Genomic DNA, 25,923 nt, shown 5'->3' with positions numbered 1-25,923 from the left:
AATTAATATAAAATCTATATATTTGGAGCAGGAAACGTCTTCTTAGCCTCTTGAAAAGATTGACGGACGTTTCCTTTATTTGAAATGTTGTGTTTCAGTCGGTACCGACAGATAAAGGTTTGATAACCGAGCCTGAGAAGAGCGTAAAGGATTAAACGTGAGGAGGAGAGACGACATGAGAAAGAAGGAGAGGAAAACACGATGGGAAAGCTTCGGGAACAGGTCAAGAGAGGACAGAGAGAGAGAGAGAGAGAGTGGTGGGAAAGTGACTGAAAAAGATGAGAGAGGGGAGGAGGAGGAGGAGGAGGAGGAGGAGGATGAGAGGAAATGGGCGACCGGGGAGATTCACATATGGAGACATTACAAGAAAGAGGCAGAGATGTTAAGGGCAGCAAACACAGAAGGGCGAGTGCGAGACTTTGCACTTTCCTGTGAGAGCGCGAGCACTAAAGGTGGTGGGCCGCGAGATGAGAAGGAGAAGCAGAGCGAGCGAGAGAGCGGCAGCGATTTCATGGAGAGCTGGAAACAGAGGTCGGGCGGACAGGCGGGTGGGCGAGCGAGCGAGCCAGAGGGGAAGGAAGGGAGGGAGGGAGGCGGGGAGGGAGGCGGGGGCGGGGCTTGTGAGCAGCCGCAGCCAGTCAGAGGCCGGCGTGGTGCTCTGCAGGGTGAATCTTACCCTGGCAACACAATAGAGGGAGAGAAAGAGAGAGAGAGAGAGAGACGGCGGACAGGTGAACAGATGGCTGACTGACTGAGAGACAAGCTGATCAGTGGACTACAGAGAGTGTGTGTGTGTGTGTGTGTGTGTGTGTGTGTGTGTGTGTGTGCGCTGTTACACAAAATGTTCACTGTGGGAGAGGAAGAAGGGAAATGTTCCTACTGTAATGTTCACAGAATACTGTACCAGAGTGTTAACATGAGAGAGAGAGAGAAGCTCGTGATGGCTCAGAAAGAAAAAGAAACATAGATGGAGTGTGTTGGAGACGAGGAGGGGAACCTGCTGCGTGGCGCGTTCACAGCCAGAGCAGTTTAACAGAGATTTGAGGACATTTTGTTCGACTGGATGAAGAGTTGTTACTTGACGGTTCATGTTTGTTGCTCTAAGGAGTTCAGGATACCCCTAAAACTTTCTCTCAGCTTACCTCCCTCTAATCTTAGCCTTTATCGTGGCATAGTTGCCGTGCAATTACAAAAATGTTGGTGTGAAAATGATTCAAGGTTTTTGCAGATAAACTCTATGTGAAGCTCGATCTGATATCTGCTTGTCGGTGTCGGTCCTGAACCGTCACGACCATCGTTGCAACTGGCCAATCATATTCTTCTAATATCACAGCTTAGTGATTTGGGACTAAGACCGGAAAGTATTTTTGTTGCCTAAACCAAAAAACTCAACAGTCCTGGAGGAACCTTTATCACGATGTTCATGAACACCACCAACATGGCGACATCAGATTAACCTCTAATCATAGAGTCGTACTCAGGATTGGTTTTCAAACTGAAGGATTGTACGATTGATTTAAACATGTGTCTTTGTTTTCTGTTAGTAGTTACAACATCATACTCTCGAAGTTAATTGACAACAATGACACAACAAAGTTAGACGGTCAGGAAACATGAGAAGTCGTGACGATCAGAACCGACTGAACAAACTTATTTGGGGGACAAAATGTGGGTTAAAGGTTAAAACAGTTCCCAATTTAAACATCCATCACCGTTGAATCACGAGTAGATGCATTATGGGAATTGGAGCAGAGTTCCAAGATGGCCTCTGCTTCACATCTGTTGTAGAAAGAGTCACTTTGTTATGTGATCTGATGAAGTTCAGGCTAGTTTATAACCCGTTCTCTCACCATGCTGAACATGTTTCTCTATTCTCAGCAGCTTCTTTGTTGAGTACACTGTCGACAGAATATATAGTAGGGGTGTGCCAAAATATCGATACTACGATATATCGCGATATTTCGTCTTGAGGTACGTTATCGATACACTGGCGCCAAATATCGATATTTAAAAATGTAAACAAAAACAAAAAAACAAAACAACTTTTTGTGTTGGCCCACCACCACCACCCCTCTTCGGAGGAACACTTTATCTTTATTCAAGCATAGGTACACAACCAAATAAAATGTAAAAGACATTGTGCAATATACTCTTTGTTTACTTGGCTGTCATTCATGTGAAATTGATCGACAATGTTTTGTATTTCCTGTGAAATGGATTCAGTGCAGTCAATACATTTTGAATTTCTTCCGTGACACAGATATCGTGATGTATCGTGGATGAAATTTCTTGCAATATATCGATTATCGCAGAATCGCTGTATCGTGATATTATCGTTATCGTGGGCAAAATATCGGGATAGTATCGTATCCCGAGGTACCTGCTGATACCCAGCCCTACTATATAGAAATAAAGACCAAATTTATGAAAATAAGACGCTAACGATCCTTCAGGTCTCGGTTGGCGTCAGGGTTTGGGTTAGCAGTGGTCATGTGATCAACATCAGGGTTAGAAAACACCAGATTTGTGCCACCTTCAGTATAAAAGTGTGTGTCTGTCCATGTGAACGATGCACCAGCGTGGCTCCGGTGTCATCACAGTTTTGTTTGCCGGCTTTTTTGAATCTTCCTGCGTGCTGACAGTGGAGGGCAGGAGGTCCACGCCTCCATCACGTCCTCCACGCAGCCCTCTGTCACATGCCGTCATTGTCACGCCGAAGTCGTTTTTATCTCTTTTGTATTTTGTTTTCTTTTTGTTCCCTCCACATACTTTATTTTTTTTAGGTCAGAACACACACACACACACACACACACACATATCCGCACAGCGACTGTGTTTTCTATGAACTGTGGACAACAAAGCGCGTGTCGGCGCCTCCCGTGCGTTAAATTTGCATTAAGCTGCAGATCAGAGCGCCGACTTGTTCTGGTGAGACCGAACAGCTGAATCAGGCGACTGTCTCCGCTGTTGGAACAAATCTGTCTAATAACCCGTTTCTGTGGGTAGATAAAACGCGGCTTTGACACTGCGATGATAATAACGGCTTCCAGTTTTAATGAGATTCATATCAAAGAGCGCCATTGTTATTAAAACTGAAAGTCTCTTTACGTGACATCCACATGGCATCATTACCCTCCTGCCCTCACCTGTTTTGAAGATTTAAGACTTAATTCATCCAAAATTAAAGGAATCTCCGTCTCTGCCTCCTCGGGGGCTTTTTTTTGTGTCGAGAGCTCTCGCAGGTACGAGTTACCGCCGGCTGCTCATCCGAGGTCGACTTGCATGCGGTTGAATCATCCTCAGTCGAGAAACATGTGCTAATGTTTTAATCAGACCACCACGAGGCTGCAGTCGCACTTGACACGGCATAATTAATTAAAAGAAATAAAAGAATGTGTGAGATATTGGATATGATCTCAGAGTACTTTGTATCTGATTGATAATCTATGACACCATAAAGAATCTTGTTTGTCTCTGTGATCTATGATTGAGTCCTCAGAGGAGAAAGTTCACCACAAAATATAAAACATTCAGTCGGTACAGTAACTCCTCACTTTCATGATGATATAAAGTCAGAGTTGCAGCATTCTGCTAAATAACTGAAGTAGCTGGAGACGTTCAGGGACTACTGCAAAACGTGATTAAAACTTTGCAGAATTATCTGTTAACACCTCCTGTTAGCAGTGAACCTGTGGATGTTCAGACAACTATCACTGGATCACTGTGATACTGAAGAAAACTTAAAACGTGATTTTTCTAAGGCAAGTTCTGCACATGTGAGAAGCGTCTGTTTGGAGGATTTCCAAGCAGATTTATAGTCTTCCTCTCCTCCTGATGATATAAAGTCCTCTCCTCCTCCTGATGATATAAAGTCCTCCTCTCCTCCTGATGATATAAAGTCCTCCTCTCCTCCTCCTGATGATATAAAGTCCTCTCCTCCTCCTGATGATATAAAGTCCTCCTCTCCTCCTCCTGATGATATAAAGTCCTCTCCTCCTCCTGATGATATAAAGTCCTCCTCTCCTCCTCCTGATGATATAAAGTCCTCTCCTCCTCCTGATGATATAAAGTCCTCCTCTCCTCCTCCTGATGATATAAAGTCCTCCTCTCCTCCTGATGAATATAAAGTCCTCCTCTCCTCCTCCTGATGATATAAAGTCCTCCTCTCCTCCTGATGATATAAAGTCCTCCTCTCCTCCTGATGATATAAAGTCCTCCTCTCCTCCTGATGATATAAGTCCCTCCTCTCCTCCTCCTGATGATATAAAGTCCTCCTCTCCTCCTGATGATATAAAGTCCTCCTCTCCTCCTCCTGATGATTAAAGTCCTCCTCTCCTCCTCCTGATGATATAAAGTCCTCCTCTCCTCCTCCTGATGATATAAAGTCTCCTCCTCGCCTCCTGATGATATAAAGTCCTCCTCTCCTCCTCCTGATGATATAAAGTCCTCCTCTCCTCCTGATGATATAAAGTCCTCCTCTCCTCCTCCTGATGATATAAAGTCCCTCCTCTCCTCCTGAGGATATAAAGTCCTCCTCTCCTCCTCCTGATGATATAAAGTCCTCCTCTCCTCCTGATGATATAAAGTCCTCCTCTCCTCCTGATGATATAAAGTCCTCCTCTCCTCCTCCTGATGATATAAAGTCCTCCTCTCCTCCTGAGGATATAAAGTCCTCCTCCTGATGATATAAAGTCCTCCTCTCCTCCTCCTGATGATATAAAGTCCTCCTCTCCTCCTGATGATATAAAGTCGTCCTCTCCTCCTCCTGATGATATAAAGTCCTCCTCTCCTCCTCCTGATGATATAAAGTCCTCCTCTCCTCCTCCTGATGATATAAAGTCCTCCTCTCCTCCTGATGATATAAAGTCGTCCTCCTCTCCTCCTGATGATATAAAGTCCTTCTCTCCTCCTCCTGATGATATAAAGTCCTCCTCTCCTCCTGATGATATAAAGTCGTCCTCCTCTCCTCCTGATGATATAAAGTCCTCCTCTCCTCCTCCTGATGATATAAAGTCCTCCTCTCCTCCTCTGATGATATAAAGTCCTCTCCTCCTCCTGATGATATAAAGTCCTCCTCTCCTCCTCCTGATGATATAAGTCCTCTCCTCCTGATGATATAAAGTCCTCCTCTCCTCCTCCTGATGATATAAAGTCCTCCTCTCCTCCTGATGATATAAAGTCCTCCTCTCCTCCTCCTGATGATATAAAGTCCTCCTCTCCTCCTCCATGATGATATAAAGTCCTCCTCTCCTCCCTCCTGATGATATAAAGTCCTCCTCTCCTCCTCCTGATGATATAAAGTCCTCCTCTCCTCCTGATGATATAAAGTCCTCCTCTCCTCCTGATGATATAAAGTCCTCCTCTCCTCCTCCTGATGATATAAAGTCCTCCTCTCCTCCTGATGATATAAAGTCCTCCTCTCCTCCTCCTGATGATATAAAGTCCTCCTCTCCTCCTCCTGATGATATAAAGTCCTCCTCTCCTCCTCCTGATGATATAAAGTCCTCCTCTCCTCCTGATGATATAAAGTCCTCCTCTCCTCCTCCTGATGATATAAGTCCTCCTCTCCTCCTGATGATATAAAGTCCTCCTCTCCTCCTCCTGATGATATAAAGTCCTCCTCTCCTCCTGAGGATATAAAGTCCTCCTCCTGATGATATAATGTCCTCCTCTCCTCCTCCTGATGATATAAAGTCCTCCTCTCCTCCTCCTGATGATATAAAGTCCTCCTCTCCTCCTGATGATATAAAGTCGTCCTCTCCTCCTCCTGATGATATAAAGTCCTCCTCTCCTCCTCCTGATGATATAAAGTCCTCCTCTCCTCCTCCTGATGATATAAAGTCCTCCTCTCCTCCTGATGATATAAAGTCCTCCTCTCCTCCTGATGATATAAAGTCCTCCTCTCCTCCTCCTGATGATATAAAGTCCTCCTCTCCTCCTGATGATATAAAGTCCTCCTCTCCTCCTCCTGATGATATAAAGTCCTCCTCTCCTCCTCCTGATGATATAAAGTCCTCCTCTCCTCCTGATGATATAAAGTCCTCCTCTCCTCCTGATGATATAAAGTCCTCCTCTCCTCCTCCTGATGATATAAAGTCCTCTCCTCCTCCTGATGATATAAAGTCTCCTCTCCTCCTCCTGATGATATAAAGTCCTCCTCTCCTCCTCCTGATGATATAAAGTCCTCCTCTCCTCCTCCTGATGATATAAAGTCCTCCTCTCCTCCTCCTGATGATATAAAGTCCTCCTCTCCTCCTGATGATATAAAGTCCTCCTCTCCTCCTCCTGATGATATAAAGTCCTCCTCTCCTCCTCCTGATGATATAAAGTCCTCCTCTCCCTCCTCCTGATGATATAAAGTCCTCCTCTCCTCCTCCTGATGATATAAAGTCCTCCTCTCCTCCTCCTGATGATATAAAGTCCTCTCCTCCTCCTGATGATATAAAGTCCTCTTCTCCTCCTGATGATATAAAGTCCTCCTCTCCTCCTCCTGATGATATAAAGTCCTCCTCTCCTCCTCCTGATGATATAAAGTCCTCCTCTCCTCCTGATGATATAAAGTCCTCCTCTCCTCCTCCTGATGATATAAAGTCCTCCTCTCCTCCTCCTGATGATATAAAGTCCTCTTCTCCTCCTGATGATATGAAGTCCTCCTTCCTCCTCCTGATGATATAAAGTCCTCCTCTCCTCCTCCTGATGATATAAAGTCCTCTTCTCCTCCTGATGATATAAAGTTCTCCTCTCCTCCTCCTGATGATATAAAGTCCTCCTCTCCTCCTCCTGATGATATAAAGTCCTCCTCTCCTCCTCCTGATGATATAAAGTCCTCCTCTCCTCCTCCTGATGATATAAAGTCCTCCTCTCCTCCTCCTGATGATATAAAGTCCTCCTCTCCTCCTCTTGATGATATAAAGTCCTCCTCTCCTCTCTTGATGATATAAAGTCCTCCTCTCCTCCTGATGATATAAAGTCCTCCTCTCCTCCTCCTGATGATATAAAGTCCTCCTCTCCTCCTGATGATATAAAGTCCTCCTCTCCTCCTCCTGATGATATAAAGTCCTCCTCTCCTCCTCCTGATGATATAAAGTCCTCCTCTCCTCCTCCTGATGATATAAAGTCCTCCACTTTTTAGCTTATTTTTCTAGTTTACAGCTAAATGAAAATCTATTCCAGCCTGTTTCCAACACAAAAAAACGTGTTTGAAATATCTTTAAATCAACCAAAAAGCAATTTTGTCTTGATTAAAGATACTTTTATATGTTGTAATTTCTAGGAATTTCTTGAAATGGATCACAGTCAACAAATACAGCAGTGTCATCAGAATACTGGCAGTTATAAATTTGATATAATAGCTGGAAAAATATAAATATTTCTAGAATTTTTTGACACCCAGGGGAAATAAATTTACACAGAGGGCTTAATATTTTAGATTTTCATTTTTTATTTTCATTTTCAAGCTATCGTCTGTTGAGCATAGCAGCATTTAAGTTAATTTCCTTCTGAATGTTGTCAGGGGAGAAACTATGTTGGCACTGCAGCAGGATGTTTGTTGAAAACGAAATAGTATTGAATCATTTCCAATATTCTGTAAAGACATATCAATATTTTCTTAACACTTCTTGACCAACATTTATTTCTTAATGAAACTTTAAAAGCTAAAATCTGATGTTTTCAGGACTCGGTTGAAGGTGGAAGTGATTTTATAAAACGTAGATTTTATTTTTTGCAGTGTTCTTCCTTTATTTCCTTTTTTTTGCTGATAGGTTTCAAGGCGGAGGGATTTTCTTCCTCTTTCTCTTCATCTTATGCCACTCAGGGCTAAAGCTTGTATTTGGACCACAGAAGGCTCTCCAGCTCTCCGGTTTAAGATCCATTCTGCTTGGCTGTGTGGTCAAGGGCCCACCAGGCAAAGCTACTTAACGGCAAATCTCGTTTAGCAGAATCCTCTCAAAATAAGAGCCTGCCTCTCTCCCTCTCTCTCCCTCCCTCCCTCCCTCCCCCGCTCTCACTCGTTCTCCTCTCGCCCTTTCCAAAGTGTGCTAACACTGACACAACCTGACTGCCGTTAGCCACGCGCTAACACCACCGCCTGCTCCCTAACACACCCTTTACCCTTTTTGCTTCGCTCAACCACTTTCCTCGGCGCAAAGCTTCACACCAATTAGTAACACTGTTGATTAGCTGGTGTGTCGAGGTGAGACGCCTCACTGTGTCTTCTGACACGCGGCTCAGGTTTATACACTTTACCGCCCCGTGAAAGTGCCGCGGGCAGCTCCGGCAGATCTATAACTCGGTAAAGATGGGGGCGCTTGTTTTTTTTTCCAACGCCGCAACCTTATGATTTCAAACGCTTTTCTCCTGTTGGAGTTTGAATCAGCAGTTCCTTCACCCTTTTAATCCGCGTCTTCCCCGAGAGCACCTGCCGGGTGAGCGGGCGCAGATTCGGTGGTAATAAGTTGCTTTCACGTGGGCGGCAGATGTTACGAACGTTGACCTGACAAATCGATGGAGGATTATCAGAAGGAGAATGTTGTTTTTCTCCGAGAGAGAGAGAAAAAAAAACATCCTCGTATGTCATCAGCGGGGTCAAACTGTTCCATCTGACTTCTGCTGCTTCATTTTTTTTTTTTTTCACGCGATGAACAGTGTGGGAGTCGGCAGATGTGGTGCAATCAAAACTGGTCATTTGTGTTTGTTGTGAAATGTGGAGAAAAAAAAAAGAAATGGCTTCACAAAAATGTGCTTGAAGTGGTGAAAATCCAAAAAGGAGAAAAACTGTGCATGAAATGAGATGAAATGTAAATGTGCCTCCTCCTTCTCCTCCTCTACCCTCTTCTCTGACCGCCTCAGACGTTGCGAAAGAAAGGCTTTAACGGCTGCAACAGCCCCGAGCCCGACGGCGACGACTCCATCGACCAAAGCCCGCTAAACGAGGACAAGTACCGCAAGACCGAGGACCTGGACAGCCTCTTCAAACGCTACGGCGTGAGTACCGTCACACTTTTGTCACCTTATCTAACCTACCCTTTCTCTTTCTTCTTCCTCTCTGTCTCTATCTACCGTCTCTCTCTCTCTCTGTCTGTCTGTCTGCCCTCTTCTTGTCTTTTGTTTGGGGAACGAAGGCTCTGAACAAGAAAGAGCACCGGGACTCTGAGAGCCCAGACCCCGAGGAGCCCTTCTCCCTCACCCCCCGCACTGAGGAGAAATACAAAAAAATTGACGAGGAGTTTGATAAAATGATGCAGAACTATAGGCTGTCAGTGAGTACCGCCCCCACCCACCCCCACCTCCCTCTGTGTAACCCCGCCCCCCTCCTCATGCTGGTACCCTGCTGCCGGAGGTGTTTTTTCTCCGGCTCTTGATGGCGGCCTGACTACTCACAGAGCACTCGCCTTCACCATCACTCCCCCTCTACCTCCCTCACCCCACCTCTCACCAACAGCACCTTCACCCCCACCCGCAAAATCACTACCCACAATCCCCCTCTGATGGTGTGAGCCCGGGCAGGTGAAGGTAGGGAGGGCAGAGAGGCCGAGCTGAGGGAACGCTTACAAAACAAGCGCTGCAACCAGTTATTATTTTTAATTTATCATTTGTGATATGTCAGAAAACTGCAGCAGATGTTATTTTGTCCAACAGTCTGATTCTATGGAAGCTTATGAGAAAATGACCCTCATTCTAACTTGATTAATCACCCCAGTAAACAGTTCACTAATGAGTTTCTGGTCTCGACTCTTTAGTTTCACGTCTTCTTCAGCACAGCGTGATGTTCGTTCTGCAAATTACGGTTCGCTTTAGAGAACATTTTTGAGTAATCTGCAATAATAGTTTGCTCCATAATCTGTCAGAAATTTATTTTAAGTTATCAAAGCATTCAAATGCTCTCAGACGCTTGTTTCAAGTCTTCTTCGTCTTATTTAGATGATAAAGCAGGGTGTGCTGTAGGAGCGCAGCCAGCTTGGATCAATAAATCAATATCTTGGATTCTCAGGGCAAACCTCTGAAATCAGGACTGAAATGTAATATTATTTAATTTTTCAAGTGATCTGCAGATGATCAAATGATAGTTTGAGCTGTTAAATGTTAGAAAATGAAACAAAAACAAATCCGAATTTCATTTTCAGCAGCCGCATCAGAATGATCAGAATCGTTACAGATACATTTTCTCTCAGTTGATTGAACCATTATTTAATCTTTAGAGATATAACATCCAACATTTCTGCATTAAAATGTCTTAAAGGACCAGACCTTGAATTTATATTATTCTAAACATTTTTAAAGCATTTTCAAAACCCTGAGAAATCCCCACGTCTACTTCAGGTAACGGTGCGTTTCGTTTAATCGCTGAAATTCTGGGGAAACGTCGTCTAACGTGAACATAGCAAGAATAATTCTTACCTTGTTTGTGAGTCACACAGATAGATTTTCATCAGCGGTTGTTCGACAGCGAGAACACCAACTCCCATGATCCCACGCCACTTTCTTCTTTTGATTTGCTTTGATTAAACTTCCAACAGCAGCAGAAATGATGCGTACTAATAAACATGCACTAAATCTTTGGCCTCAACAGTTTCAACACATCACCTTTCCTTTGAGATATCAGGAGTTACTTTCCTTCATTTTCATGACGCAAGTTGTCGTTTTTCAAGACCGAATTTTAGACTATTTTTGAAATGCGCCATGTGCGCTCGAAACCGCCCGACGTAATCCACCTGTGCTGCCAGACTTCACGTCTTGTTTTAATCAAAAAGGGACGTCTAGGATGAAGAAAATGTCTCCGCTCTGCAAATATAACTTTGTGTGAGTGAGAGAAAAAGCAGCATAACACCAAATAGGCCATGCTTCACTGTGATTATTCATCTGAAGTTAGAGTCATCACAGCGAAGAGCATCCTCTGGAGTATTATGGCTTTAATACACTGTTTTCTGGAGCCGCCGCGAGTTCAGTAATGTACAAGAATAAACAACAGAAGGAGAGGAGTGCTAACTAGGTCCCCGGTTTTTCACAAAAGTTGGCATAGCAACTGTTATCGCGCGGGGAAATCATGCTTTATGGTAATAATCAACACGTTCGGAGGATGCCTCAGAGCGCCCGCATCGCTCGGCTGAACGTACCGATCGTGTAACACTGAGCAACACTGAGGAAACCAGCAGCAGGCAGGGCGGAGGTTACTCCCTGACATTATGCAGGTAGCAGAGAAGAAAAAGCCAGCGCTGCGCTCGCTAACTGCTCCTCGTTTGCGGCGTTACTGAGGTCACTTTGTTGGCGGAGCGGTTCTGCTCCGGCTCCTGACATTATCCAGGTTCTGCCTCCTGACTGGCGCCCCGCCAACCCCCTTTTTACCACGCCGCTCCTGTGCCAATTTCTCCGTGATTCATTTTTCCTCCGTGCTCAATAATGCCATTAATGTCACTTTAATGAGCAGCACTCGATTTACGGCCCCGCTTCCTGTCTGCCGGCTCCTCTGATTGGTCACCGGGGGACGGGACACGAGTCGTGTTAGAGAGTCAGACGGCGGGTTATTCTTTAAACCATACATGTGATAATTCTTCTAAACGTTCGGGTCAGTTTGTGCCTTAAATGTGACTTTCTTGAGGATGTAATCTGGAGACATAACCGGATCAGAGAGATTGTAAACAAGCTCTGTGTTTGACCTTCTGCAGCCCGGCGTTCCCTCCTGAGGGACGCCAGCACAGAACTTTTCAGGGACTGCTTGTACTGTGGAAATGAAGACGTCATAGATTTATAAGAACTGGATATCCAGTGCAAAGACGGAGCCGGTGAGAAAAGCTCGAATAGTTTTCTAGCTTCTGGTTTGACTTCCTGAAACCTTCGTAGACTTCACACCGTCATTATTGAACTTGTTTGCAGTTGGAGGTTTCCTGTCAACAGTTTTACAGACCTCTCTTTATGATTGAAGCCTATGAGGAAAATGCTTCAATGCTTGCGACGTCACTGGTTTCATAAAGAAGTCAGAATGTATGTAAGCTTATGATAACAGAGCCTGCTTCTCACTTGATTTATGACCTCAGTAAACAGTTTTTTTATGAGTTTATGGTCTCAATAACTAGTTTCACGTCTTCCTCAATTCAGCACGATGTTCATTCAGTAAATTTAAATTCACAATAAATCCGATCCAGTCAGGATGTCCTCCCCTGCTCCGACCCTCTCATTTTTAATTTTGGTCATTTCTGACTCGTCTCTTTTGGTTATGGAAGCCATTTTTTTAAAGCACGCTCTGTCATATGTCGTCTCCGAGGGCCAGGATGTTACAGGGATCAGAAATAACATTTGTTAGTTAAACTGAGTTGAACGCACCCAGAGCTGCACATCACTTCATGGCAGAGTTGAACAAACCAGATAAACAAACTCAGGTGTCTGTCTTTAAAACAAAATAAATATTAATCGCCTTCACGTCACGCCTAAGAGAGAAAACCGAGCCGCTTCACTCGTTTGCCGAGACAGAAGAGTATATCTCAGTCCAGCTCCCCTGCAGAGCTGCAGCTCCTGGCGCTCTGTGATTGGACGCCAGCCGAACATTAGGGTGTAATGTCACCGCCACGCTGCCCTCCGGTCTCTCAGCCTGCCCGGTTTGCCCGGCGCACCTTTCACAGGGCGCCAGCAAACGGATGCATACACCACCAACACCACCACCACCACCACCCACTCCTCCCCTCCGCATCATAATCCCCAGCATGACAGCTAGGGGCCGGGATATACAAGCTTAATCCCACTTGTACTAAAATACCTCCTGAGGTAGGGAGAGAGTGGCGAGGGAGAATGGGCAGGACACTCGGCGAGACGAGCCCGCCAGCTAACGTATCTGTTCATGTAACGCTGGCGCTGCGGTGGGCGAGAAAAAAAAGGAAGCTTTTTTTTTTTTTTGTTAACCGGAGGGCCTCTGGTTTGATCCTTTTTCTGGCTCTGAGATTCAGTGCCGGGGAAATTGAATAAGAAATAGATTTCTTCCTTTTAACAAGTAGCTCCGTGGTGCCCTTGAGCAAAGGAGCTGAACGAATGAGTGTCTCCTGTAGAGGCGCGCTGTGAATGTGAACAGGCAGGATGTGAAACATGAAAGTCAAAAAAAATGCTGCTCCGGCTGCACAGTTCATCACGTCGAATTTGGGATTTTTTTTTTAAATATTTGGCTGTCACTTTGTGTGATAAGTCACTTCTCAGCATTTAAATCCACTTTAAAGTAAAACTAGAGAATAATCAGCCAACAGTTTAATGTCAGATGTGTTCAGACTAAAGGAATAAATGAAAGACAGATGTTTGTGTTCAGATTTAAGGGAGGAGAAGTCGACAGCGGGCTGAAAAAACAGATACTCAAGTGAAGTAAAAATGTACTTTGGTGCAGTAACAAAGTATTGCGACGTCTAAAGGTCGCCGCGACACCTCTCTGATGCCGCCTTTGTGTTCACATCCACAGCTGCTAACAAACACGACGTGACAATAGAACGAGGACACGAGGGAGAGGGGAAGGCAAAACTAGGCCGTGAGTTAAATTCACTCTGATTTTAAACCCTTTGCATCCAGGAAACACACCCTGGTTGTGAGAGCTCCTCTGGCTGTTCTCTCGCCTCTTTTTGTGAAGAGGCCTCGAGCTTCCTCACGCGAGAGGAAAGCAAAAAAAAAGCTCCCGGTCAGTTTATTTACCGAGCTGGCAGGATGACGAGCAGAAGCCCAATTAACCCTCCTGCAGCATCCGGGTGTTAAATGGAGCTGGAGTGGGCAGATGTAAATTCACTTGTAATTCTTCAAAAAAAACGTGGATTAATGCTCGGCGGTGCACAGTGCAGAGCGGGGCGAGGACGCGGTTAAAATTCATATTTAGCGAAGAAAGCGAAGAGGGTTTGGTGGTTATGTCAGCGATCTCCTAGCAACCAGGAGCTGGCACCTTCATGGAGGTCCTGTTGAGGCCATTAGAGCCCGGCAATGAAAGGAGAGGAGAGGCGACATAAGGAGGATCGTTTGTGGTGCGGCGGAAGTTTTGGTCGCAATTAAGCGAGCACTGAAAACACAGCGGAGGCTGAACGGAACGTTTTAGGTGACGCAGCGGCGAGCAGGAAGTGTTCGTCCAATCACCTGATGTCCTCGTGATTAGCTGCAGTTATTAGTTTCACAAAGAGCGTTCAAGTTTCTGTTAGCTCGGGTCATATTGGTAAGAAAGCTTGACTTAGTAGGAAAAAAAATCAGTGTTATGGGTTCGATTCCCTCGGTCCTGCCCGTCTTCATATCTAAATATTGTCAGGCTGCAGACGAGCCCCGCCCTCCCTCAGCCCCGTCAGGATGGTGCACATCCTCCGTCCCCTCTGCACTAACCCTTCACCCCCATCATCCTCCCCTCCACTCCCCCTCACACTCCCCCCCTCTCTCTGCTTGGCCGGTGTGCAGTGGTGCAGTGCTGTCAGCTGCTATCTCCACCCGCCCCCCGGGGTCGCCACTTCGCTCTGTCTTTACAGCAAACGTCCCTCTTCACACTCTGACGGGTGACATTTTAAAATCTCAGAAACCTGAAGGATCAGAGCTCGACGCGCCGACAGACTGATCCTGTTTAACCTCCCCGTCAGAATTCACTCAGAAAATATCATGAAATATTAAATTGTGCTGGAGTTTACAGCACTAACATCTTCAATTAAAGTTTCCTGGGTGTAAGTCTACATTTACAGAAGATAAAGTTTACAATAATAAATAAATAACTGAGCCTGACGATAGATAACTTTTTTTAAAGATTGAAATGCTCGGGATAGTTTTTAATTATTAAATTCTAGGTGAAGTTTAATATCTGTGATCTTTGAGGGATATTTTTGTTAAAAGAATGTGTGAACATCAGCCAGTATATTGGCTATATAATATTTATTCAAAGATATTCATATTTTTCTTGATAATTGGGACCAAATAGAATCATTATTTCCACCAAAACTTCCTGCAAAGTTATTAAGAAATGATGCAGCCTCTTTTTGTACCCTTTCAAAATAAAGCGTTACCAAATATTAGACAACATTTCCTTCTTTTCCTCTGTTCCCTCGTCTCTCCCTCCCCCAAAATAAAAAAGTTAGCGAGGAGGAAACGGCGAGGCGGAGATGGAGGGCAGGAAGGTGCCCTCGTCCTCCTCCTCTGCGTTAGAACTGGGTCCCAGGCAGTTCTAGTACAGTACAGAGCAGCACTGGCCCATATTCTATATATAGAAGTCCTTCTTTTCAGATTGACTTGGAACAGGGTGAAATGGGTCGGTCGGCTGGACAACCCGAGGTCCTTGCCCTTGATATTTTTTTATGATACCAGGCCCGCGGGCTGTCTGGTCATCGACTCTCAGAGAAAAAGTAATAAAGAAAGTGTGTTAGATGAAGTATTTCTGCTCAGGAAGCTCTCGCACACAGTAGGACGTCTCCCTAATGTCCCCCGGTGATGAGCTCATGTCAGCGGGTGGTGGTGGTGGGATGTAGCTGGAATGTGACGGGCACGCTCTGAAAAATGTCGCCAATAACACGACGCAATAACCCGCCGCTGCTGCGACACGTGTCTTAACCTGAAGCATGAGATGTGAAAGGCGACGCAGCTTCTTTGGCCTTTTTTCTCCACCAAGTCACCGTGCATGCTGGAACTGAGCGAGAGTGTGTGTGTGTGCGTGTGTGTGTGTGTGTGTGGGTGTGTGTGCTTACTTTAAAGGAATGTTTCCAATGTTTTAATATGTTTTATTCCATTTAAAACAGACTCTCTCAACTCTCAGATTTATATCCTGCTCAATAGATTCTGGTTAGAAGATCAATAATGATTTAAAGTATTCAGTTAAAGGGATATTCCGGTGTAAGTTTAATCCATGGTCTAAATCACCGTGAAACTGTGTTAGACTCCCTCTCGAGAGATCAAGTTAGCAGACCGCTAATTTACGGAGTTTTATCAACCTCAGAATCGACCGCACGACAACAATACACTGCAGTAAATGGATCCAAATATAAACCGCCACCAAAAAGCCACAAATAATGCTCAGAACAGCACCAAACTTCAGCAACAGTACAAATAGGGTCTCAGCACATAGTCCGGGGCATCTAACCTCCGCTAGCTTAGCTGGATTTCTACTGAAAAGCTGACTAAATTTAGCCACTCTTCTGCAGCAGCTTCCTGTTGACGGGAAGTCCCGACGAGTCGATTACCGAGTGCAGTAGAGTTCCGCGGCTCATGGATGAAAATGTATGATTATGACTCCATGGAAAAGCAATCAAAGTTCATATGTGTCTTACCTGCCAGTTTATAACAGTTATTATCGAGAGCGGACAGGGAAAAGAACGGAATTGAGCATTTCTAACCGCACTCGGTAATCGTCGCGTCGGGACTTCCCCGACCCGGAAGCTGATGGAGGAGAGTTGAAGTCTGTTTTTAGCTTCACAATAGAAATCCAGCTAAGCTAGCGGAGGTTAGATGCCCCGGACTATGTGCTGAGACCCTATTTGTACTGTTGCTGAAGTTTGGTGCTGTTCTGAGCATTATTTGTGGCTTTTTGGTGGCGGTTTATATTTGGATCCATTTACTGCAGTGTATTGTTGTCGTGCGGTCGTTTCTGAGGTTGATAAAACTCCATAAATTAGCGGTCTGCTAACTTGATCTCTCGAGAGGGAGTCTAACACAGTTTCACGGTGATTTAGACCATGGATTAAACTTACACCGGAATATCCCTTTAATGTTCTGATGAATGCAAAACATCAGTATGTCTGTTGGATCCGACTCATTATATAAAAAAAAAACTGTATTTACACTCTAAAAACCTGCCGATAAAATCATTCCTCTTTGTCGCTGAGCTCTTTAAACATCATTTTCTGAAAATAAAAGCTTCTCTGTCGGCGCGGAGAGAAACTGGTTCAGCTTATTTCCAATGCAAATCAACTTCTGATCAGCTTTAATTTATTGTCATTCGTGTGCAGTGACCCACATTATTCTCAAAGTCTGGAAGAATTCTTGAAACAAGTTATTTTCTGTTGCAAGTTGAAATAAATAAACTGCAACGGCTCCAGTCTGAAGAAACGACTCGATTATTATTGATAAACTGCAGATTTTAGTGCTGTGAAGGTATTTTTAAAGGTCCAGTATGCAGGATTAAAGATGATCTATCAGCAGGAATGTAATATAATATTTATTGTTGTGTTTTATTTACAATCTTTGTGGTTTTGTTACCTTAAAATTAGATTTTTATACCTACAGAGGGGGCGTGTCCTCTTCCAGAGAGTCCGCCATGTTTTTACAGTAGCCCAGAGTGGACAAACCAAACGCTGTAGAGACGGACTTTGACATTTTTAATGGGGATTTAAGATGCGTAACAGGATGATAAATTATCATTATTTTATGTTCTCTATTTATTTGTATCCGTAAAATTCCAGCACAAGTTTTTTTCATTAGCACAAGTTCAGCATTGACGTTGAAAGGATGAAATACATGAAGAAGAAGAAGAAGAAGAAGAAGAAGAAGAGAGAAGGACCTTTAAGTGAAACAATTCCTCACTGATTTCAAATTAAACTTTAAAAAATTTATATTTTTGTACATGAAAAATTAGTAATTAGTAATTAAAATATAAAACCTGTTTGGAAACACTCTCCGTGCTGTGATTGGTTGTGTTGGTGCGACTGTGTTTCTTCACCTGCGGGCTCGTTGGCGCTGCTGCAGATCACTAACTGATCACCTGTCCTTTACTGTGTACGTGAATATATGTGTGTGTGTGTGTGCGCATGTGTGTGTGGCGAGACACACATCTTAGCCCCGCCTTCTTCCTGTCTCTCCACCAGTCGACAGTCCCACAGCCCACCTTCTCCATGCCAGTCACCGTGCCAGTATCCAATCAGAACGCGGCGGCGGCCCTCCAGTTCAGCAACAACCCCGGCGGCGCCCTCGTCACCACCACCTCCTTTGTCACCTCCACCCTCACAGACCCCCGCCTCCTGTCGCCACAGCAACCAGCTCTGCAGAGGAACACCGTGTCGCCAGGGTTACCACAGCGACCCGCCAGCGCAGGTAAGAGAAACGCAGCTCGACTGCTTTTGGTTTGAAACTGTTTGTCTGCGTCGACTGTGATGTGATCAATAGTTTGTGGCGTTTTTCATAGAAATAAACGTGGAGCGGCTGATTGGTCCGATCAGTATGTTACAGCTGGATGTTTGAGAGCTGAAGGATCCAGCAGCTCATGAGTGTTTAGGACGTCTGACAGCAGCAGCGGCGGTTTGAAATAAAACTGAAGAAGAAACAAAACGACAAAAAATCTCCAAACTGGTACAAAAGAAGATTGAAGGAAGAAGACTTCAGAGTGCCGCCCACACCGCGTGATTGACAGCTGCTGTGTCGTGCTGCAGAAACAGACAATTTTTTAAAAAAACGAGGAAACTCAGACTTCTGTCTTTTTAAACGAGACACTTAAAACGCGTAAACGTATGTTAAAACGAGCTGCTGGTGGCTCCGTTTCATTCCGCCTTCCGAGAGATGAACGTTAAAGTTTCATCTCCTCATCACTTACTTTGAAATCACTTCAGGAAGCAGCAAGAATCACAATAAGAAGTCGATTTTTAATGTCCAATCGACCATCTTTTCCAGAGAAACTCCATCACATTACGCTTCCAATCACAGTCGATAAATAAAAAATGCTACGAGCTATAAATGTGGTTCCTATTGTTGTGAATGCTAATTAGCAGCAGCTGTCAGCTGTTTTGCGTATATGAATCACATCCCCTGTTTAAACCGCTGACATATAGAAAGATGGACGTCGGCTCTCCACTTCCTCCCACTGAACAACAAAACGAAGCCAAGCTGTCCGGGATGTGAGCGCTCCATTTGGAGCCAGCGTCTGTGCAGAACTGATCCGGTGGTGTAGACGGTACCGTCAGTACACCTGCTGGCTCAGTAGTGAGCCGGACTTGGATGTTAATTGTCTTTTTATATCATCAGATAAACATTTATCTGAAAAATGTAGCTTGAGAGGGACTGACGATGACAGAAACAATCTTTGTAAACGTGTATCTGAGGTGTTCTGGCCTCGCTGCTCGTGACCTGTAACCAATCAGACGGTGTTGTGGGCGGGACATGGAGTGACAATAGTGCAAGTAGAGCATTTTTAATTCAATTTATCGGCAATCAGACACAAAAAACACATGATACTGATGATCGGAAAAGCTGAATATCGTCTCGCTGTCCCTGATATCTGCTCACACTGAAGTCAGGTGAAGATACAAAACATTTCTGGAGCTTCACAGCAAAACAGAGTTGCAGCAAATGTCCTAAACACCTGAAGTGAAGTGGAGACTTGTTTTAAAACAGAAAAAACAACCAAACAAAACACATAATGGCTGTGAAAGTTGTTAGCAGCTCATCAGCTACTGATCAGTTTGGGGTTTTGGAGCTGCATGGAGACATTTTATTGTTTAGTTTTTATTTAGTTTGGTTGTTTTTTCAGTTTTAATCAAGTCTCCAGCTGCTTCAGGTGTTTAACAGAACACTGCAACTCTGTTTTAATGTGAAGCTCCAGAACTGTTTTGCAGACTACAAAAACTTCACCTGACTTTATATCAGCGTGGAGGTCAGAATGCCCGAGTTTACATTTTAGGGTGAACTGCTCCTTTAAAGACATTTTTCATAAGCTGCTATAGGTGCTGTTCCTCCACCGTCTGTGAACAGAAGCTCAGTTCATGTAACGAGAGTTTTATGGAGTTGTCGAGCAGAGAAGCGAGCGTGAGTCGCTCACCTGTCAGCGTGAGTAACTCCTGTTTGCTGGAAGACGTGCGCAGCTTCTCGTAATGACACGAATCCATCACTTCCTGTGACGGCGGCGGGTTCTGCTGCCGTACGTGCGTCCTGCTGCCTCTGTGCGGCGAACCAATCCTTCACCCTCTGACTAAAAGGATTTGTGCCCCATTTTTGCGTCTCAGACAAGGTTACTTATCAAGCTTTGTTCCGACCAGCATAATCTCATTGTAAGTCAGAATTAGGTGATGTAACGCGCAACAAATGCATTACGGCATCTTTCATAACATGCCGTTCTCCGAGGCAGGAGGGTTTCACATAGCAGTAATGGACCCCCTCCTCTCTCCTCCCTCCTCTCTCCTCTCTCCTCCTCCTCCTCCTCCTCCTCCTCCTCCTCTTCAGCCGTGTAAATACTCTGCTATGCATCCCACATTACCAGAGATGTATTGGGTTCATCGTGTTGTGCATATTGGTGTTTTTCCACGCGTCCAACTCCAGCCAGATATTTTTCACTCGCCCTTAATGACCTCAACTTTTCTGCCTTTTCTGAGGAGCCTTTGAGCCAAAAACCGAATCTGTACCACGACGGGGGAAAACAAGTGTCAGTGCAGAAGAATGCTGTCTGCTCGCTGGAGGAGAAACTTGTTGCTGCAGTGTTTAAAGTTAAACGTATTGCACGGCATGAAATCTGCAGCACGGGGTCTTTGCTGATGTTTTAAAAGCTGAAGTAATTATTTTTGGTAGTTTGGGGGCAGCAGAATAATCTCTAGACACAAAATGATCTGATTCCAGCTTCCTGAATGTTTAATTTACTGATTTCTTTCCTCCTCTGTGACTGAATATATTTGAGTTTTGGACATTTGTGGACGACATGTTGGGATTCAGGAAACACCGATCTACAGTTTTCATTATTTTTTGACATTGACAGTTACAAAGCTGATCGATTAGTTGAGAAAATAAAGGCCTAATTAATCGTCAGTGAATGTATTTATTAGCTGCTATGTTAAGCTAACTGAGCGTCCATGATTAGCAAAGTTAGCATTGATTTGGAGCCATTGTAGTGATAAAACCAGCTCTGTGAAACTGTAAATCTGAGAGCTGATAAACTGAAACAAGAAGCTGGAAGAAGATGATGATGTGCCGCGTAGAGCTGAGGGGAAATGAAGCTAATGAATATTTGTATTATTGATTAATCTGACGGTCATTTCCACCATTGTTTTGTCCATAAAATGTGAAAAAGTTCAGAGAAAAGTTAATCACAGTTTCCACTTCTTCCAAAACTCAAAGATCTTTTTGTTTACTGACACAAATGATGAGTTAAAGCAGCAAACGTTCGACTTTTCTTCCCGTCAAAATGTCTGAAACAATTTATAGATTATCAAAATAGTTTCAGCTGATTGATGAGCGGACTCTGTTTGACTTCAGCTCATCAGCTAATTTTGCTCCAGTAGCTGCAAACTCAGCTTGAAATCAAACCTCTCTGGATAAAAGTTAAAAAGATTAAACATGTTTAGAATATTTCTCAGTCTTATTTTTTAGTTTGAATCAGGAAACTTTTTGAACTTTGACACATTTTGACAGAGACTGACTCTGTAAACCTCTTGTCTCTGAACGTTGGCCCAAACATGAATGAAACCGTCTGAAGAGAAGCTGTGAGGCTTTGAGTTTGTTGTTCTATGAGACTTCTGCAGCCTTGGCTTTAAATTATCTGTCAGGACGCTTTAATGAAACATTTCACTTTTGTAATTTCAAAGTTAAATACCTGATTTATTCAGCTGTGTTTAACACTTCAGTCCTCTTCACTCTTTGGATAAATCCCCTAAAATGAGCGACAGTTCAGACAGAAGTCACCATAATGACGTATGTTCGTTCCCTTCGGATTGTTTTCCTGGATTTTGGATTAAAAACTCTTTTGCTAACAGAAGTTATTGATCCTTAGATAATCTTCACAGATGAACAGCTGACGTGAGGCTGATGGATTGTGTGCTTTTATGTTTTTGGCCTGTTGAGAGAGAACTTTGTACCAGACCGTTTCTCCCAGTAAACATCAGACATTTTAAACAATCTTGTGTGTTTTAAACATCAGAAATGAATGTGATGATTTTAGTTTTCCTCTAAATACCATCTGACACGAGCACCATTGAGAGCCGATGAAACGGGCTCTTGAAATTAACTGGTAAAACTAGAAATGACACCAATTACAGCTCTTCATCCAGTGAAGTGAGTGTCGACGGCAGAAGCACTTTTTTAATGACGCTCTTGATTTAATGATATTTTATTCTGAATGGGTCGTGCAGCATTTCTTTCGATTAACGCTGTTCGGATTAATTTGTGTGACCTGAAACGATCTCAGCGCTGTCGTGTTTTAACGTTGGCGACGTGTTCTTTGTGTTTCAGGCGCTTTGTTAGGAGGAGATCTGGGGAATTCAAACGGAGCGTGCCCGAGTCCAGTCCGTGAGTACTGCTTGCTTCTTTTTATTTGGGTTCCAGGGAATATTAAAGGGATATTCCGGTGTAAGTTTAATCCATGGTCTAAATCACAGTGAAACTGTGTTAGACTCCCTCTGGAGAGATCAAGTTAGCAGACCGCTAATTTACGGAGTTTTATCAACCTCAGAGACGACCGCAAGACAACAATACACTGCAGTAAATGGATCCAAATATAAACCGCCACCAAAAAGCCACAAATAATGCTCAGAACAGCACCAAACTTCAGCAACAGTACAAATAGGGTCTCAGCACATAGTCCGGGGCATCTAACCTCCGCTAGCTTAGCTGGATTTCTACTGAAAAGCTGACTAAATTTACCACTCTTCTGCAGCAGCTTCCTGTTGACGGGAAGTCCCGACGAGTCGATTACCGAGTGCAGTAGAGTTCCGCGGCTCATGGATGAAAATGTATGATTATGACTCCATGGAAAAGCAATCAAAGTTCATATGTGTCTTACCTGCCAGTTTATAACAGTTATTATCGAGAGCGGACAGGGAAAAGAACGGAATTGAGCATTTCTAACCGCACTCGGTAATCGACTCGTCGGGACTTCCCCGACCCAGAAGCTGATGGAGGAGAGTTGAAATCTGTTTTTAGCTTCCCAATAGAAATCCAGCTAAGCTAGCGGAGGTTAGATGCCCCGGACTATGTGCTGAGACCCTATTTGTACTGTTGCTGAAGTTTGGTGCTGTTCTGAGCATGATTTGTGGGTTTTTGGCAGCGGTTTATATTTGGATCCATTTACTGCAGTGTATTGTTGTCTTGCGGTCGTTTCTGAGGTTGATAAAACTCCGTAAATTAGCGGTCTGCTAACTTGATCTCTCGAGAGGGACTCTAACACAGTTTCACGGTGTGTTAGACCATGGATTAAACTTACACCGGAATATCCCTTTAAGCTTGACCTTTTGTTTAAGAAGTGACTTTCGACTGTGACTCACAGACTGAGCGACGCAGAGTATTTTACGTGTGGCAACAGTCGGTCACATGTACACAACTCCAGCACACACGAGCAGGAACACACCTGTCGACTGGCGACAGCTGAAGGTCGCAGGACGAGCTGCCTGTAAACAGTCCAGAGAACAGAACGGGTTTCAGGTTGTAGCAGAGAAACTGGAGGAGAGGAGAGAGTTTTGGAAAAAGAGGAACAGAAAACTGCATGAAAGAGCTCCTCAGCTGGTGTTTGTGTCAGTGTTGTTTTGCAGAATCGTGGCATTTAAAAGCAGAACTTAATTCAGATGTCTTAAAAGTTTGGCAACACGAGCGACCTGCTCCGGTGTTCACAGCTGCTGCGAATACCTGAAAGTGAGCTTAACATGTTGTTCCAGTTCAAGACTCGTTTGTCAGGATGATTTTTACTCCTGAGGCGCTGAATAAGTGGATCCAACATGGCTGCTGCTCATTCCAAATTCAGTATCGTGAAACAAATACGTTGCGCAAGAAGGAGCTGTGTTTCCTCGTCGCTCCACGAAAACATAGTTTCCACAGTTGGCAGATAGTTTTCAGTGATCAGATTTCACTGATATGATATTGTTGATATCACCGCGGATTTATAGTAGAAGATTATTATTTAGATGGAAAGTTAGGGGGAATATTTGCAGCTACCTTTGCTAAATAAATAGGTCAAAAGCATTTAAGTACTCAACAGTGAAAAAACTATTAACTCAAGTTTAGTTAATCAAAACTTTGCCGTCTCGGTTCTGCTAGTGTAGTAATTAATTAGTTATGATATTTGTCCTACTTCAAATTATCGCTATCATCCTTTAAAACGCCTCCAATGAAATCAAATTAACTTTATTTATACAAGCCAAATTAACAATCACATCGCCTCAAGTTGAGAAAAACAAAAACCTTTTAACCTTTTTAGAAAAACAACATCCCTCTCCTCAAAATCACAGAATATCTGAGACACGTTATATCCTCGATCGGTCGACCTCTACCATCCCCTGTAGGAAGACGTCGACCCCGCTCTGTGATTGGTCGACGGTTCCTCCAACCCAGCAGGGAGTCGGCAGCTGTCAGTGAACGCAGCACCGGGTCTCCTTTGACTCACTGAAACTAAATCAGCGACGTGCGTGTTGTGATTCACAGGTCTGGAAACTTTTAACAGTCGGTCGCATCTCAAATTGAGCTGCAGCCAAGATATGAGAGTCAGTCATTTCAAGAGTTTTACTGTAACGATGGAAGCAAATTAAAACCCCTCAGATCCTGACAGCAGCCTCCTCCTCCTCCTCCTCCTCCCTCCCTGCTTTCATCCTGTCTCTCTCAGCTGTTCCCTCTCGTCTTCTCTCTGGAATTATCTCCCGCCCCACCCCGGACCGGCCTCCTCCCCCCTTCATCCAACTGTCCCCTGTCTTGGCACAGGACTCTCCTCAGAGGTGACTTTGACACTGGCCAGAGCTCTCCCCCCCTTAAATCCCATTAGCCGGCACAGATACTGCCAGCCAGCCTGTAGTAATAGATATGGTGGGAAGGTGGGTTTTTATTTTTTCTCCTCCTCCTTCTTCTTCTTCTATATTCACTTGATAAACGTATTGTCTCTGCAGTAAGGTGGGCCAAAAGAAATCAATACATTTATATTAACTTCCCCTGCGCTGTATCGGAGGAATCTGCCAGCGCCCGGCATCGATATTGATATTAGTTTTTCAGGGCTATTAATGAAAGTATACGTTCTACGCGACGGTGTTCTTAAAAGTTTGGCCGTCGATCGATGTGCGAGTGTTGAAAGAGCAGTTTTGTGCGATAGAGGAAGTGCAGATCAAATCACAGTAGAAGAGGAGATGAAGAGTTTGCGTGTTGTTTTCTGAGAGTTACTTAATAGTTTTCCAGCATTCTTGTGGTTGAAACTTCCAGTCATGATGTTTTGGCGTATTTGTAATTTGCCTCAGGGGATTTTTTTTGCAGTCAGTGATTCCAAAACTCTCAAATCGCTCTCTCTCAAAAGTCTCAACATTACCATGAAGTTACGAGTCGTGACGTCCTGTAATCTGTCGCTGCAGGTTCTCAGATTCAGCTCGTCACAGTGAAACACTAGCTGACAACATTTCTTCATTCTGATTGTAGATTTTGAGTCGACTGGATTTGGATTAACTGGGTGGTGTTGACACGCAACAACAGATTGAATGGAAACATCTGCGTGATAGGATCAGCCGCGATGTGACGTCACGCATTCCACTTCCTCGTCGGATATTTTATCTCTGTCGGCAAAGTGTTTGATCGGCTCCCCGTCCTGATGGGTATCTGTCGTCGTCAATGTTCAGTTCTCGAGCGTCCAGTTCACCTTAGAAGCCGCCATCTTTGTTAGGTGGAGAAACGTTTAAACGGACCTTCTGCAACCGACTGAGATGTGTTTTGGTTCGGACCGGTCCATCTATCCTCCTCAGTCGAAACCAGCTTGTGGGCAGAACTTCACAAACATGTTGTGTGCTGTTAGCTGTTAGCTGTTAGCAGTTTGCAGTGTGTTTGATTGAGGGAGTGAACAGCTAACAGAGCTAATAGCTAACAGCTAATGGAGCTAAAGGCTAAGAGTCGAGCTAAACACACGGCAGGACTGAGAGTTTCACTTTTTACAGCGATAACTTTTGTTTTAATGAACAGAATTATTTATTAGCTCAACATTTAGACAGTGATGTCATTCTGCCACTGATAACAAACAGCTTGAAGTGAGGAAGTACAGAAACGTCCTTCTGATCGGAGCGTTAACAAAGTCACGACTGC

At 44.2% G+C, this 25,923-nt stretch overlaps 1 protein-coding gene across 12 annotated transcripts in view; it reads left to right on the top strand.

The window, feature by feature from the left end:
- The window catches only part of mef2d (myocyte enhancer factor 2d), a 112,965-nt gene that overhangs the window by 59,229 nt on the left and 27,813 nt on the right, over positions 1 to 25,923 (top strand). For 10 of the 12 annotated variants that reach the window (XM_030395230.1, XM_030395229.1, XM_030395227.1 and 7 more), the window contains exons 4-6: positions 9,123 to 9,260; positions 17,778 to 18,003; positions 22,117 to 22,173. In XM_030395230.1, the coding sequence (XP_030251090.1) occupies positions 9,123 to 9,260; positions 17,778 to 18,003; positions 22,117 to 22,173 (421 nt within the window). Of the gene's footprint in view, positions 1 to 8,850; positions 8,986 to 9,122; positions 9,261 to 17,777; positions 18,004 to 22,116; positions 22,174 to 25,923 lie in introns of all 12 variants that reach the window. The other 2 variants (XM_030395235.1, XM_030395228.1) reach the window with 1 other exon arrangement.

The sequence above is a fragment of the Sparus aurata genome, chromosome 17, assembly GCF_900880675.1.
Source record: "Sparus aurata chromosome 17, fSpaAur1.1, whole genome shotgun sequence".
Lineage (NCBI taxonomy): Eukaryota > Metazoa > Chordata > Actinopteri > Spariformes > Sparidae > Sparus > Sparus aurata.
The sequence above is the reverse complement of the archived record's forward strand: the minus strand, read 5'-3'. Positions and strand labels throughout refer to the sequence as shown.